This window comes from Emys orbicularis, chromosome 1 (genome assembly GCF_028017835.1).
Source record: "Emys orbicularis isolate rEmyOrb1 chromosome 1, rEmyOrb1.hap1, whole genome shotgun sequence".
Classification (NCBI taxonomy): domain Eukaryota; kingdom Metazoa; phylum Chordata; order Testudines; family Emydidae; genus Emys; species Emys orbicularis.
The window spans coordinates 110983451-110998415 of NC_088683.1; the positions used below are offsets into that span (position 1 = coordinate 110983451).

The following is a 14965-nucleotide window of genomic DNA, read 5'->3' on the forward strand; positions in this document are numbered from 1 at the left end:
CTCAGTTTGCCACCTGTAAAATGGGGATAATTCCACCCCCTCATCTTACACAGGTGTTGTGAAGTTAATTAATTCTTGTTATAGTTGTTGCTGCAGGGTTAGTGACCAGGGGTACCTGATGGGTCTGTTTATTTATACATGTACTTCTAAAAACCATGCATGCAAAGCGAAATGCAAAGGATGGGTGCTTTTTTAATGGAGAACAGTAAACTAATTAGTTAACTAATAAACTTACATCTCTTTTTGCCTGACAGGATGTGTCTCATTTACAGTTCAGGCCAAAGGGCGTAGTACTTGTAACATCATGGATCAATGCCTCATACTAAAGGGTTTGCATTTCCATTTAATATATTGTGGTTGAGGGAGGTAAAGGGGAACACGCTAGGCTAAGTAGTGCCAGAGCATGCTCAGTGAGGTGGTAAGATGAACCTGTATACGTACTAAAATTACTGTCCAATTGCAAAAGAAAAGATCTGAAGGCAATGCAGGGGGTTGAGGGACTGGTAGGGTGTGTCAAATACTACATTCAATGTGCTAATGCTTCATCTGGGGAAGAGCACTGTTCGGGGCAGTAAGGAGAGGATGCAAAAGGGCTGTACATTTAACCATCTTTAGAAGATGACTAAGTGAATTTGAGTCAACTGCTGATTCATCATCCCCAGCCTAAGGTACGTGTCCCAGAATGACCAAGGGGAGGGGAAAGGAGTGAGAATGAAATGGGGTGAAGCAATGGAACAGAGCAGAGAAAGAAAAACCAGTGAAGGTAAAATGTAGGTTGAAGCTGGTAGCCTTTTGAGTCAATCATGTTTTCGCTCACTTTGTGCAAAGAAAAACACGGCCAAAAACAAGATAATATACAACAGTGGAAACAAACAACTAATCATGTAAATTCACTGGACACTCAGAAAGCTCTCATTCCATCTCCAGCACAGGGACTGAAATTATCCATGATTCAGTCTCATACAGGAGGATTAAAGAAAGGACAATGACGTAATATAACTCAGAATAAAAAGTCTTCAGAAGTGACTTCCGGATACATTTGTTTTAATTTCTTTTGAGGCATTTTAAGAATTAATATTAGAAAGCATCAGGTAGGGATAATTGTAGGATTTGCAGTGATCTCCAGCTGAGCCATATAAAAATTGATTATAAAATATTAGGTAACAGCAAGAAAATCCAAACTTTCTTTTCCAATCACATCAGCTCAGAATCAGGTTTCCTGAAACTCCTAATGTTAGGTCTCACCGCACATTCATGATTGCACTTCAACTCAAGGACAGTCAGGTTCTGGGAGACTGGAAGTGGAGGAAATCCCCAAAAGCCCCACTTCTACTTGGAACTGGTAGCTTGAACGGGAATTATATCCTTGAAATTTGTGTGGAGATGATCCGGTCAACATCAGTAACTTAGGATTTGTCACTGGGAGGTTTCTTCTTAGCTTCCACATCTCTTTTAATATCTTCAAGTTTCTTTGCAAGGTCAGGAATCTTTAATAAAAAAAAAGTTAGACATCATCAGCTGTTTAGTTGACTAATTAGGGAATGCAAGAAAAACTTTATATAAAGTTTAACACTAACAACAAAGAGCTTGCTCCTACGACCCACTCCACAGGACTACCCTGGACAGATGTGCCCCAGATGGAGTCTCATCCAGATCTTTTTGGATGGAAGGAGAGTTAGACCTAATTTGGGGTAATCTTTGTTGTTGCTGGGAATGGGAAAGGAGGATGGACATATAAAGGAGTAAATAGGACATTTAGAGGACCAGCCTGCCTACCTCACCGGAAGAAAATGAACTGCCACAGAGTAGGCCGCAGAAAACACCAACTCAATATTATTAACACATTCTTCTGAAAATACCAACAAAGTGTAATGAGAATTTCTGTGGTCTGAGTAATGTAGGAAGTCAGAGTAAATAAACACATTGGCTCCTTCTAGTCTTAGTTAAAACCTAGAAGGAGAGCTGTGCAAAAGGAGGAAAATATTTTTTTGCAAGATGTCAAAAGTATTTATTCTGCTCTATTTTTTTGGCCCCAGACATGTCTGTCAATTTTTGCACTGAAATCTGCAACCTTTTGAAATATCACATTTTAAAGAAAAAAAATGAAGATTTTGTTCTAAAGATCAAGTTGAGTTGCGAAACTCCAGCAGTCTCCCCTTAAAAATAGAAGCATTTTAGACTGAAAATGAACCAGTCAAAATTTTTGACTGATAATGGCAAATGCCATGCTGCAAATTCTTTATTTTAGTGGCAATCATGCAAAATTTGTTTTATTTTTCCCTCAAAGCCACAGCTCCTCAAGTTAACGGATTAAATGAGAATCTCGGCGTTTGTACGAAGATTCTAGCTCTCGTGGTTGTGGAGAACTGCTTGACGAGGAGACCCAACTGGGACGTAAACCATCAAACACCAAAGGCAAATAAAACATATCCCAAAAGGTGTATTTTTATTCATGATTTTTGGGGGCTCGACTCATGACTTGAGTGGTCAGGTTAGCCATATGGGAAATGTCAGAAGTATTTTTACAGGGGGGTAGGGTGGGAGGAAATGGGACCAATTTTGTGAAATTAAAACTAAGACCCCAAAACTACATATATTTATACATATTTAGGGTGACCAGATGTCCTGATTTTATAGGGACAATCCTGGTATTTGAGGCTTTGTCTGATATAGGCACCTATTACCCCACGCCCCCTGTCCCAATTTTTCACACTTGCTGTCTTGTCACCCTATACATATACTTCAGTTTAAGCAAGTATGTAGTTTCACTGATGTCAATAGGGCTACTCACATGCATAAGCATTTGTAGGATTGGGGACAACATGTGAAAGAGCAGAATGTTGAAGCTTTTGAATTTCGTTATGAAAAGTTACACACTGAATTACCCTTACACTCCCTAGCAGCATCTGCAGGGGTGATAGTACTTCTTAAAAAAAAAAAATCCTTGTTTAATTTACTCTTGGGCCTAGTCCTAAAAGAGCTCCCTGTCTAAAGAAATTTTATACACATGCCAAACACACTCTTGCAGAGAAAAAACACTAACTTTAAATTTAATCACTCTGTTTGTATAATTGGGGCTTTTATGATTAACCACGTGGAAAATCATCTTAGATACTGTAACAATCAAATACTTGGTTCATGCCAAATTAGTTTTACATCACCAGGGGAGAACTTCCTCTGAATTAAAAGCAGAAGTAGCCCTCTTGTGGTGACACTTCAGTTGTACTGTACAAAAATGATTATACTTCATGCTTTCATTAATTACATATGCAACATACACTCAGGTGAATTTAGGTCTAAACTATAGTATAGGTTTTGTAAAAACAAGCTTTAACAAAACGTAGCTTAAGGAAATTAACGGGGGGAGAGAGAGCTCAGTGGTTCAAGCATTGGCCTGCTAAACCCAGGGTTGTGAGCTCAATCCTTGAGGGGGCCATTTAGGGATCTGGGGCAAAAATCAGTACTTGGTCCTGCTAGTGAAGGAGGGGGCTGGACTCAATGACCTTTTGGGGTCCCTTCCAGCTCTATGAGATAGGTATATCTACATATGTTAAATTTCCCTGATTTAAAAACAAACAATAGAAACAGCACACTAGGTAAGGAGCCACCTAAGCCAGCCAATGGGAGATGCTCACAAGGAGTGGGGGCGTGTGCTAATCCCGACCCTTCTCAGAGATAAGCACCTAAGACCAGGCTGCAGGGAGGCAATTTCTACTTAGCGATCCAGGAATGGAAACTCACTGCCTGAAGTCAGTTGGCTTAGATGCCTAACCTGTTTCTTGAGGGAATGAGTTGTGTGGAGTAAGGCAGGCACCTAAAATGGCCAGAGGAAGTGGTTGTGTTGGATAAATAATAATAAAAAATGACTGCTTATGTAATTAGCCAGAGTGGAACAGGAGAGATGGAGGTATCCCCACATCAGAAGATACCATAAACCAGTGATTAGGGCACTCTCCTGAGAGGTGAGAGACCTCTGTTAAAATCCTTTCCCCCCTTTGGCAGAGGGGGGAAACAAACCTGGGTCTCCCACATCCCAACTGAGAGCTCTAATCACTCCTCCTTCAACTGGATTTTGAATGGGACCCAATCTGGTAGGCAGCCTCTGAGCACTGCTACCAGATCTGGCCCCTCAGGCGAGTTAGATGTCCTCTGATTTGTGAATCACTCTGGGGCTTAGGCAAGAGATAGGTGCCTGTACGCCTAGGACTCGCCAGCGAACATATTCAGAGGCAGAAATGTAAGCTCCTAAGATTTTGCAGTAAAACATTCCTTAGGCACAATGAGAGTTTAGGTGTCTACAGAGTTCAGAGGGAGTTTTGTGCATCGTAATGGAGCCAATACTGGGACTTAGGTGCCTAAGTCTGGGGATTAGGAACCTAAATACCTTTGTGGATCTCACCCTTCGATTCTTTTAATTTTGAGGTAGCATTAGTAGCACAGGTAAGGAATGTTTTAAATATATGATTTCTAATTGGATAGTAGGTTTTTAATTTTAAATCTACTAAATCCTCAAACCTGCATTGATACTACCGAAGTTTGGAGGCTCAGCCCCAAGGCTTCTGCTTCAAATTCTTGGAAGACAAAATCTCCCCTTCATTCATATTCAGAAAACCTCAATCCAAGGAGATAAGGAAGAGTTCAGGTCTACATAAAATTCCAAGCAGAACTCACTAGGTTGAGCCCTCCCAAACACTCCTGACAATTCCACTTTCATCATCCATAGGAGAGAGAAATACAAGTCGCTATAAAACTTTCATACGTAAACAAATAGAACTGGGTGGCAGCTAGTGTATCCTACGGGACAGGGCACTAAACTAGGAGTTAGGAGAGCTGGTTCTAATCCTTGCTCTACCACTGACCAGCTGTGTGATCTTGGGCAGGTCTTTTCACTTTTCTGGGCCCCCGTTTTCCCCTGCTTTGTCTGTTTAGACTATAAGCTCCTCTTCAGGACAGAGACTGTATCTTAATATGTGTTTGTGCAACACTTGCATAATGGGGCCCTGATCTCAGCTGGGACCTCCAAGCATTACTGTAATACAAATAAATTAGGGCCAGGTCTAGGTGTGGGCAAGCTGGTTGCCCACTTCCATGGGGTAACATACCATTGTGCCATGTGGATGTGTTTTTGTTTTTTGCTTTATTCTGATTGGCTGGTCATTTTTGCTCTGCTTATTGGCCAGCTTTTTTTTCCCCCCTCTCCTCTGATTGGCCAGCTTTTTTTGTTTGTTTATTTGTTTGAGCTCAGCTGCTTGGGGAAGGGGCAGTCAAAGTATTTTCCATCCTGGCCAGTAAAACAGGTAGGGCCACTCCTGCAAAATACTACTACTACTTTAATAAATAATAATACTTACATCATAATTCTGAGCCAGATACATCCCAACCACATTGCCGAGAGCAAAACCAAGCTTAAGAGGAAAAGAAAGAAAAAAGACAGAAAATAAATGAAAAGGAGTTTAACATTTCCCCCTCACTTGCACAGAATGTATGAACACTTGGCAGTAGAGGAGGTTGAAAAAATAGTGGTGGCGGAGAAATCATGAACATTTTTTAAATGGTTTCCATTTCACAGGCTTCAAAATGGAGATTTTTTCCCAAATCATTTTCTGAAATCTTGTTTTCATTAAGAGAATGCAGGTGGTTTGGGTGGGGAAAAAAATTCTAATTATTTCAAAAAGAGATTTTGGTAAAAACATTGGTTAAAAACCCAGAAAAAATTGCAAACCCCCTCCCCCCCCCCGCAGAAAATTTAAAATAATATTTCAATAAAAAAATTTTCATGCAAAAAATTTCAACCAGCTCTACTCAGAAGTTGTTTTTTACTACTCTCCCCGAAGCTTTCTCTTCCTTCAACAATGTACCTATTTATACCCCGACTCCCATAAAAACACCACCACCACCAGAATGAGACTTCTCTTTATCACTGTTCTCTTACAATTCCAAGAAATCTTTGGTGCAGAGATTGGTCTTTTGTTCTGTAAAGTTCCTTGCACACCCATTACCATATAAATCATAGTAAGTCCATTAAATATAATGGCACAGGAAAAGTCTTTTTGTTCAATACGTGTACATCTCTTAGCACAAGGACGGTCCTGCTCTATGACTGAGGGTATGTCTACACTACAGGATTAATCCGAATTTATATAATTCGAATTTAGGAAACCGATTTTATAAATTCGAATGTATTCGGCCACACTAGGCACCATTAATTCGGTGGTGTGCGTCCAAGCTACCGTAGTAGCATCGATTTCCAGAGCGTTGCATTGTGGGTAGCCAATAACATCTAATTGCCAATAACATCGAATTGCGGCCACACTAACCTTAATTCGGATTAACAATACCGATTTTGACGCTACTCCTCTCGTCGAGGAGGAGTACAGAAATTCGAATTAAATGGCTTCGTTGTGTGGACGGGTCAAGCGTTAATTCGAATTAAAGCAGCTAAATCCGAATTAAAGTCGTAGTGTAGACCAGGCCTGAGGCTCACAGGAGCTACCACTATACAAATACTAAGACTAATAGGTGCGGGGGGAGGGAAATGGGGGGGTGGGGGAAATCACAGGACACAGGCAAATGAAGTGGGCTATAAAACATATGGGCTAAGGAGATTGTAAGGAAACAGTGCATCAGGAGATTTCTGGGCTGGCCTAGTTATGCTACTTTGTACAGAATGTAAATTTAGGTCCCAGGCTTGGGATGAGAGTTGCTGGGTGCTAAAGAAATGGTCACTTCAGTCCATGAGTTTTAAAGGAAGAGTAAGAGGGAAATGGAGTGCATAGCTCCTTTCACTTGCAGGCTGAGGAGAAACTCGGGTCTCAATCACACCGGAGAGGAAAAAAAAAAATACCCTTTGTTTCCTCAGAAATATACATCCAGATTTTCCAAAGTGCTTAGCATCCAGCAACTCCAAGTAAAACTCTGGCCCTTATCATTAAATTTCAGATTAAGCTTGCTTGATGTACAAATGCTAATAAGATTTTTCTGACTATCAATACTGCAAATTTGGCCTCATCTCTGAAAATCTGTGTGCTGCTTTTTTTTTTTTTTTTTTTAATCATCATCAACAGTAATGATTTTGAAATCAAAACCTAGCTAGAAATTCTATTCACTGCACAAAGAAGAACAGAATATAACTCACTCTCCCAATAGCATAAACACAGCTCCAGTCACTGGTAAAAAAAAAAAAAAACCCAAAACATGTTCTTGTCAGAAAGCTATGGCCATTAATAGAACTGGTTGCACATTTTCACATGCTGATGCCATCATTAACTAAATGTCTGAACTGTAAGAGAAACGGGACATTTATTTAAATTATTTGTTTACTCCATTTTTAGAGCTTAGGGCTTCTTGGCTTTTTTATAAAAATGTAGTGTTCTTTTTCTGTGTTTGGTATAAAAGCTGTATATTATCATCGCAAACTTAACTGTAAATTAATGAAGTTTTTTGCATGGATATTATTAATGCATGCTGCACTGAGATAAGCAGGATTTAAGATTCCTTTTAATGCTGAAAGTCAATCCAGCAGAAGGGCCTTTCCTATATCTTGGCAGTGTCCATGAATTCACCCAAAAGGCAAGCAGACTCTCAGCTGAGAATTTCAAGACTCTTTGCAAAGATTGGCGTATATTACTAGTCACTGGGGCGAACCTTTCAGTCTATCCCTTATAAAATAGTTTTACTAAGAAAGTTCTCTTGATTTTTTTCTCCTAGAAAGAACAAAAACCACCTTCATTCTCCTGCTCTTAGCCTAAAATACGTCCAAAGCTGGGACCAATACTATACCATGCAATGTCTTATTTTGTATTGCAAATATCTTAACACCTATGTCAAACCCAAGAACATAAACAACTTGTATCCCATTAGTTGAAGTCAGAGCTCCACACACTCCATGCAAGACCAGTCGAGACTTTGATGTGCTATTTCATCAGTTATACAGGGTTTAAGAGATGCCACTTCATGAAGAGGGGGAGTCTCACTGTTTAATCTTCATCACTTTTGACAACTAAAAATGCTGCCAATTAAAGGGTACATGCCAATTAAGGACAGTAAGGACTAATGAGGGGCTTCCAACAGCCACCCAACACACTAAGATACGCGTTAAATGTAAAACAAGCAATTACTTAACTCTGAAAGGCAAAAGATATAAAGTTTGTAAGATTATCCCTTTATCTCCCTGCTGCAGCTCCAGCTAGGGTGAAGGAGAGACAGACACCCTTTCCATGCACAGGAAAGGAGAGGAGGGAACCCAGAATTAATATGCCCTTCCTCTTTTCCCTTCACTAGCTTTCAGGCACTAATCAGAAAGTCTTAATTAAAACTGATTTTTATCAGACATTTGCAACACAAGGACTTCAAGTAGCAGTTGAGTTCAGAAACATTATTACTCCAAAATCTGCTGAGCGTATTAGTCCTATTACCCACTGTTTTCACTGGAACAGAGATACAAATGAGTCCATTCTGAAGAAATGCATATGCATTTACAATTTTTTATAAATCTTGTGTTGGACTAGGGGTAGGATATGGAGGCTTATTTTTTAATAAACACCCAAGAGCTAAAGTGATTTAGAAGAGGCTCTCTGCTGGCATTATCAACAGAGACCGGAATTTGAAATAGCCAGCTAACTTAAAAAAAATATATATATATATTAAAGAGAGCCCGAAGTCCTGATTTTCTAATAAATATGCAATGTATTATTGGGACTTATTGGCACCAAGTCTGAACATACCGGTAGCTAAAAATCCACAATATCTCCAAATTAGGTCAGCAGCACCTATAATGAGAAATGAGAAATGCTGCTGTGCTTTGTTACTGGCATGCACCCTGTTGTTTTCTCCGTGTTATTTACTTTTAATAAGTGCCAGGTATTAAAGGCATTAGCATCAATTAAGGATTTAATTAGAATTGTAAATAAATCATATAGTTGGGCATCTGGCTTTAGCATCTGCCAGAGTTTTCACACACATGTAGAAAAAGAAAAAGACTAAAAGTTTAAAGAATGTTCAGCTAGTCAATGAGGCAAACAGCTGCATTAATTAACAAATACCTTAGGACTGGGAATGAGGGGGAAAAAGTATCATTTGACTGTGGGCAAAGAGTTTAACTCTGACCTCAGAAACAGCTTATCATATTTGCAGAAGGTCAGAGCAGGGCTGGGCTCAGGGAAAAATAAGCCAGAAGCTTTAAATGAACTAAATGAACTGCAGCCAATGCAACAGAACAGGCAGTGCATTGTCAAATCAAAGTGGGAGACTTACCAAGGTGAAAATTTGAATGGAGAGTGTGTGTGTGTGTGGGGGGGGGGGGAACAAAAGACAGAACAACAACAACAAAAACAACAATACCCATACCAGACCGGAGGGGCAATATGATTAAAATATGCTTAAAACAGCTTTGAGACAGCTGAATTTTTTTGGAACAAAATTTGTATTTTATCACACAATTAAACATATATCACTCTGATACAAAGGTTGGATTTGTTTTACTGTAGCGGTGAGCCAATGAATGCACTGGAGGTGTCAGCCCCATGTGCAACTCTTTTTAAGATGCATTGGCACTATACAAAAGCAGCAGCAGTCCAAAAAGAACATTATTTCACTTGCATGGGCTGTGTCTTATAAAAGTATTGGTAACCTGTGTTTCGTTATTAGCATAAAAGCAAGTGCAATATATGAAAAGATATTAGAACTGAGTCTTCTTATAGGGAGCAAAAGTACCTGTTTTTCAAAAAGGACAATGAATTAAAGCAGTGGTTTTCAATGGGAGACCACAGAGTATGTTTAAGATTTCCAAAGGTCTGCACCTCCATTCGAACATTTTTAAGAGTCCACAATGAAAAAAAGGTTGAAACCCGCTGAATTAAAGTACACATCAACCATGCATGCATTTTCTTAGAGCAGTGTTTCCCAGACTTGGGATGCCACTTGTGTAGGGAAAGCTCCTGGCGGGCCGGGCCAGTTTGTTTACCTGCCATATCCGCAGGTCCGGCCGATCGCGGCTCCCACTGGCCGCGGTTCGCTGCTCCAGGCCAATGGGAGCTGCGGGAAGTGGCACTGGCCGCCACTTCCCGCAGGTCCCATTGGCCTGGAGCAGCGAACCGCGGACAGTGGGAGTCACGATCGGCCGGGCCTGCAGACACGACAGGTACACAAACTGGCCAAGCTCGCCAGAGGCTTTCCCTGCACAAGCGGCGTCCCAAGTTTGGGAAACACTGTCTTAGAGAAAGCGTTAAAGCACTGGGCGCTTTCACCTGTACAGTCACCTGATTGGCATCCAACAGAATACATCTGGAGTGATTTGAAGAAAAAAGTGGCTAAGAATAAAGGAAGCTGTATATTGTAGCTATATAGATGGTGAACCAAAAGAGAATGTAACCAAAATTAGTAAGGCCACAGTATATTCAATGTATGATGGGGGTGTAGACAACTTTTTTTTATTTGAGGGGGCTAGAGTTAAATAATAGCTGTTGAATATCACTTTGAGTCGTTTTGTACCTTGTCTAAATTTGTCCACTTTTAATAAAGTGAGATAAATGAGCTTCTGTTCCAAACTCATTCTTTCCTGCTTTTTTGGGGGAAGAAACATGGGGGTGGCTAATCCCCCCAGTTATTTACACACATGGTATGCTACATATTCAGAGTACATTTGCAGGGTCTTAACAGGCATGGCCTAAAAATTTATATATTTCTTTGGAATGCAAATATTTTAGATGGGACATCAACTGATAAACCATCACTGTCATATTATAGCTACAACTGTAGGAGAAGAATTGAAACCTTTTTCCATTACTTTAATTGAGTTTACTCTTTCACAAAAGGCTCAAATGCAGCTTCTGCTTTGTCTAATCACATCCCTCGACTGCAAAGTCCACAGTTGTGTTACACAGAAGATGTAACTTGTCCAAGGTCACAGTGAGTCACTATTAAACCGTAGGGCCCTTTTTGTTTTTATGTTTTACTATATGAATGCAATACTGGAGGGAGCAGGGGGAAATCCAGGGGTTTGTTTAAAACTCACTTAGCTGGTTCATTTCATTCATGATAGCATTTATGTTATTCCACTAATAAATGGATGTGCTGGAAAAGTTTTTATATTCTGTCTAGTGTGTGAACTTAAAGTCCCTCATTACTTTGTGATACACAACGAACACAGCCTGATTTTGCAAGAGGGAAAACTAGACAAGAGTAAATTTTTTTAAAAAGTGCCAAAGGGTATGTCTACACACAAGCCTCTATGCTAATGGGAGGGGTTCTCCTGTTGGTGCAGGTTCCCCACCTCCCCAAGAGGTAGATGGTGGATGGGAAAATTCTCCCATCCACCTAGTGCTGTCTATACCGGAGATTACATCAGTTTAACTGGTCAGGGGTATGAATTTTTCATACCCCTGGCCTACTGAGACACTGGGGATGGCTGAGGCACTGGGGATGGGCAGGGATGGGCCCACCCATTGCTATAGGCCTCCCACCCATAAGGGAAGGCGCCATTGATTCATACCCAAGTGACAGTTATACCAACCTAATTTCCTAGTGTAGACCAGGCCTTAGTTTGATAGATTTTCAATGAGACTTAGGCTATGTCTACACTTAAAATGCTATAGCAGGGCAGTTGCACTCCTGCAGCAGTGTTGATGTAGCACTTCAGTGTGGACACTTACTCCAGCAATTGGAGGGGTTCTTCCATGGCTGTAGGTAATCCACCTCCCCGAGAGGTGGTAGCTAGGTCAACGGAAGAATTCTTTTGTAGCCCTAGTGCTGTCTACACCAGGTTAAGTCGGCTTACCTACATATCTCAGGGGTGTGGATTTTTCACACCTTTGAGAAATGTAGTTATGCCAATGTAACTTTTCAGTGTAGAAACAAAGTAGACTGACCTAGTTAAGGGGTTCTCAAACTGGGGGTCGGGACCCCTCAGGGAGCCACGAGGTTATTACATGGGGGGGGGGGGGTCGCAAGCTGTCAACCTCCACCGCAAACCCCGCTTTGCCTCCAGCATTTATAATGGTGTTAAATATATAAAAAGTGTTTTTAATTTATAAGGGGGGGGGGTCGCACGCAGGGGCTTGCTATGTGAAAGGGGTCACCAGTACAAAAGTTTGAGAGTCACTGACGTAGTTGCAGGGCTGTGAAAAATTCCACACCCTGTGTAATGTAGGTAGATTGACCTAACCCCCCACTGTATACGCAGATATGTCGATAGAAAAATTCTTCCATAGACCTAGCTACAGCCTCTGGGAGAGGTGGATTAACAATACATCAATGGAAAAATACAAAGCATCCACATTATGGCACTACAGCACTGTAGCTGTGCCTCTGTACTGCAGTTAGACATGCAGCAAGTCACTTTTGCAAATGGGACTTTCAGGCTAAGTCACTTGTGTGTGTTATAAAGTGTTAGCCATATAATTAACTGCTAGATTGTGATATACTATTCAGTGTGAATAAAGGTCTTAGATCTACTGATTTCAAAGGAACTACTTGGGGTGAAAGGGCATCACAATCTGGCCCTAAAATAATTCTTCTTTTTGCATGTGTGCATAACTTTTAATGAGAAAACCCCCTCTTGGTACAGTGAATAATATTTAACGGATGTCAAGGAATGGAGCTAGGGTCCCTGGAAGTACTGGCGTATCCAGCTCTAAGGCAGTCCACCTGACAAGCTGCTGAGAGTCAGATGGATGAAGTGGCAGGAAACTAGACAGGCTCAGCTCAGCTTAATGCAGAGTTAAGTACGCTGGGATGTGCAATCAGACAGCTTAGCACCACAGACAAATGCGTGCAGCACTGGTGTGGACACAGCAACTTAAGGGTTATACTGCCATTTGGCTACTCTCGCTCAGGAGGCATAACTTGAGTGCAGATAACTTGAATTAACTATCCAGTGAGGGCATATCCAAAATCAGAACCATAAGGCTCAAGTTCTTGAACCATTCAATCTCCATGGCTTGGAAGCTGGTGCATCATGAAGGGCATATCTAGACTACAGTAAAGGTGTTTAAAAAAACAAACCAACCCACACTTCAGTTAACGTTTTAATGAACAACTTTAGAAAATACAACCACCACCCTAGAGCATGTCAGGGCTAGTTGTATTTTACCACGTTAGCAGGCCCTGGTGTAGCCTAGGCTTCATCTCGCCCAGCTAGCCCGTTAACAAAATACAACCGGCACTCAAGTTGTTTAAAACGTGTTAGTTCACCCTTAAGCGCCTTTTATCCTCGTCCAGACGAACCCTTAAATGGGCAGCCGTTGCAAAACAAGGTCCCAGGTTCATCAGTGCCCCAAATCTGGGATCCCTTCAGAAAACCACAGTATCAAGTCGGGAGGGGGCTTTCCAGTCTCTCTCTCTCTCACACGCAAAGGTGCTGAAAGCATGTAACTAGCTCCAGGGCCCAATGTATCCATCGCTGGATGAACAGAGCTGGGAAGGGGGATGGGGGGACGTAGCGGCTGCTTCTCTCTCCAGGGTCAGAGACGCCTTTCTCCTGCGTGGGGGCGGAGGGGGGAGAGAAGGGGAGCGGGTCCCCCAGCAGCAATCCCCTCCTCCCTCCCAACACAGAGCCGGGACAGGCTCCACGTGGAGGGGCTTTGCAGACACTTACCAGAAACTGAAACATGGTGTAACCGGGCTGCCTCTCTCCTCCGAGGGGCGGGCGGGGAAGTAACTCACCCCAGCGGCAACTTCTCTTCCGGGTCCCATCCTCCCTGCTGCTGTCTCACTAGTTTAGGGATTTGATGGATGCCTGAGCAATCCTATCCTTTCTGGTCTTGCACGCCCGGCCCTCTTTCTCCTCCCTGTAGCCCCGCCTCTGGCGAGGTGACCCTGGGCTCAGAGTGGGACTGCCCTATGTAGTGAGGATTGCTTTCCGAAAATACACAGTGCAGAAGGCCCTTGTGGAAGATCTGGTGTTTCTCCACCGAGCAAACACTTCCCCCTCCCAAGCACACAGTCTGATATCCCTACTGACGAGACCCATAGTGTCATAAACATCCCCAACCCTGCACTGAATAAGGCTGAAACTTCGGAGTTCTGCAAAATCTAAAACAGAGATTATGCTTTGAAGCGGTGTGTGTGTGTGTATATATATATATAAAACATAGCACCACACACCAATCAATTTATAACTGAAGGTTATGGATGTGAGGAATGCATGTCTCTATGCTAGGGCAAGGTAAATTACAGTCAAAGACTTGTAGGTAATGTCTGTACCTTGAGAATGGAGGTTGTTTGTAACTCTGAAATGTTCCTAATGCAATGTTATGGTTGCTCTTTAAAAAGTTTACAACTGAACTTTGACTTAAAACGGCTTTGAAACTTTATTATACAGAAGAAAAATGCTGCTTTTAACTATCTTAATTTAAATGAAACAAGCACAGAAGTAGTTTCCTTACCTTGTCAATTTTTTAAACTTTCCATTTTTTTTTTTTTTAGTAATTTATGTTTAACGTAGTACTGTACTGTATTTGGTGTAGGGTTTTTTTTTTTTTTTTTTTTTTTTTGTCTCTGCTGCTGCCTGATTGCATAGGTTCTGGTTCCAAATCAGCTGTGTGGTTGAGGTTCTACTGTCAGTGCTATGACTATGTAATGTGCAATATAAATGCTAAGTATTATTAATATTCGAAGCCCTCTGGTAGGGAGGGTGAATGAACTAATGGAATGAAGTAATTCCAGATGTTTTACCATTCTGGCTGTTTCCTCTTCCTAGCAGTCCTTTTGTTGTTGGTTCCCTTAACTTTGCACAGACCCAAAGGGAGACAAGCTTACTAGCTGAGATGAAGGGGAAGAAGTCATATGGAAAAAGAGAATTAATTAAATAAATAAAAAAACAGAGCAGAAGCAAACTATCAAAAAGTAGGAGTCTGAATGCAAAATCTATTCCTGGGGGAATTCTGCGCACAATATTTTAAAATTTTGCAAAATTCTGCATATTTTATTTGTCAAAATAACCCAAGAAAATCATGTATCAGAGGGGTAG

General features: G+C 41.3%; 1 protein-coding gene across 1 annotated transcript; it reads right to left on the reverse strand.

Moving 5' to 3' along the window:
• Positions 1–1027: 1027 nt before the first annotated feature.
• On the reverse strand, positions 1028–13701 carry STMP1 (short transmembrane mitochondrial protein 1). The gene is made up of 3 exons (XM_065417582.1): positions 13592–13701; positions 5352–5405; positions 1028–1487 (listed from the first exon to the last, which is right to left on the reverse strand). The coding sequence occupies exons 1-3, from the start codon at positions 13604–13606 to the stop codon at positions 1407–1409; spliced, it is 150 nt and encodes a 49-aa protein (XP_065273654.1). The 5' UTR covers positions 13607–13701; the 3' UTR covers positions 1028–1406.
• Between the last annotated feature and the right edge of the window lie 1264 nt (positions 13702–14965).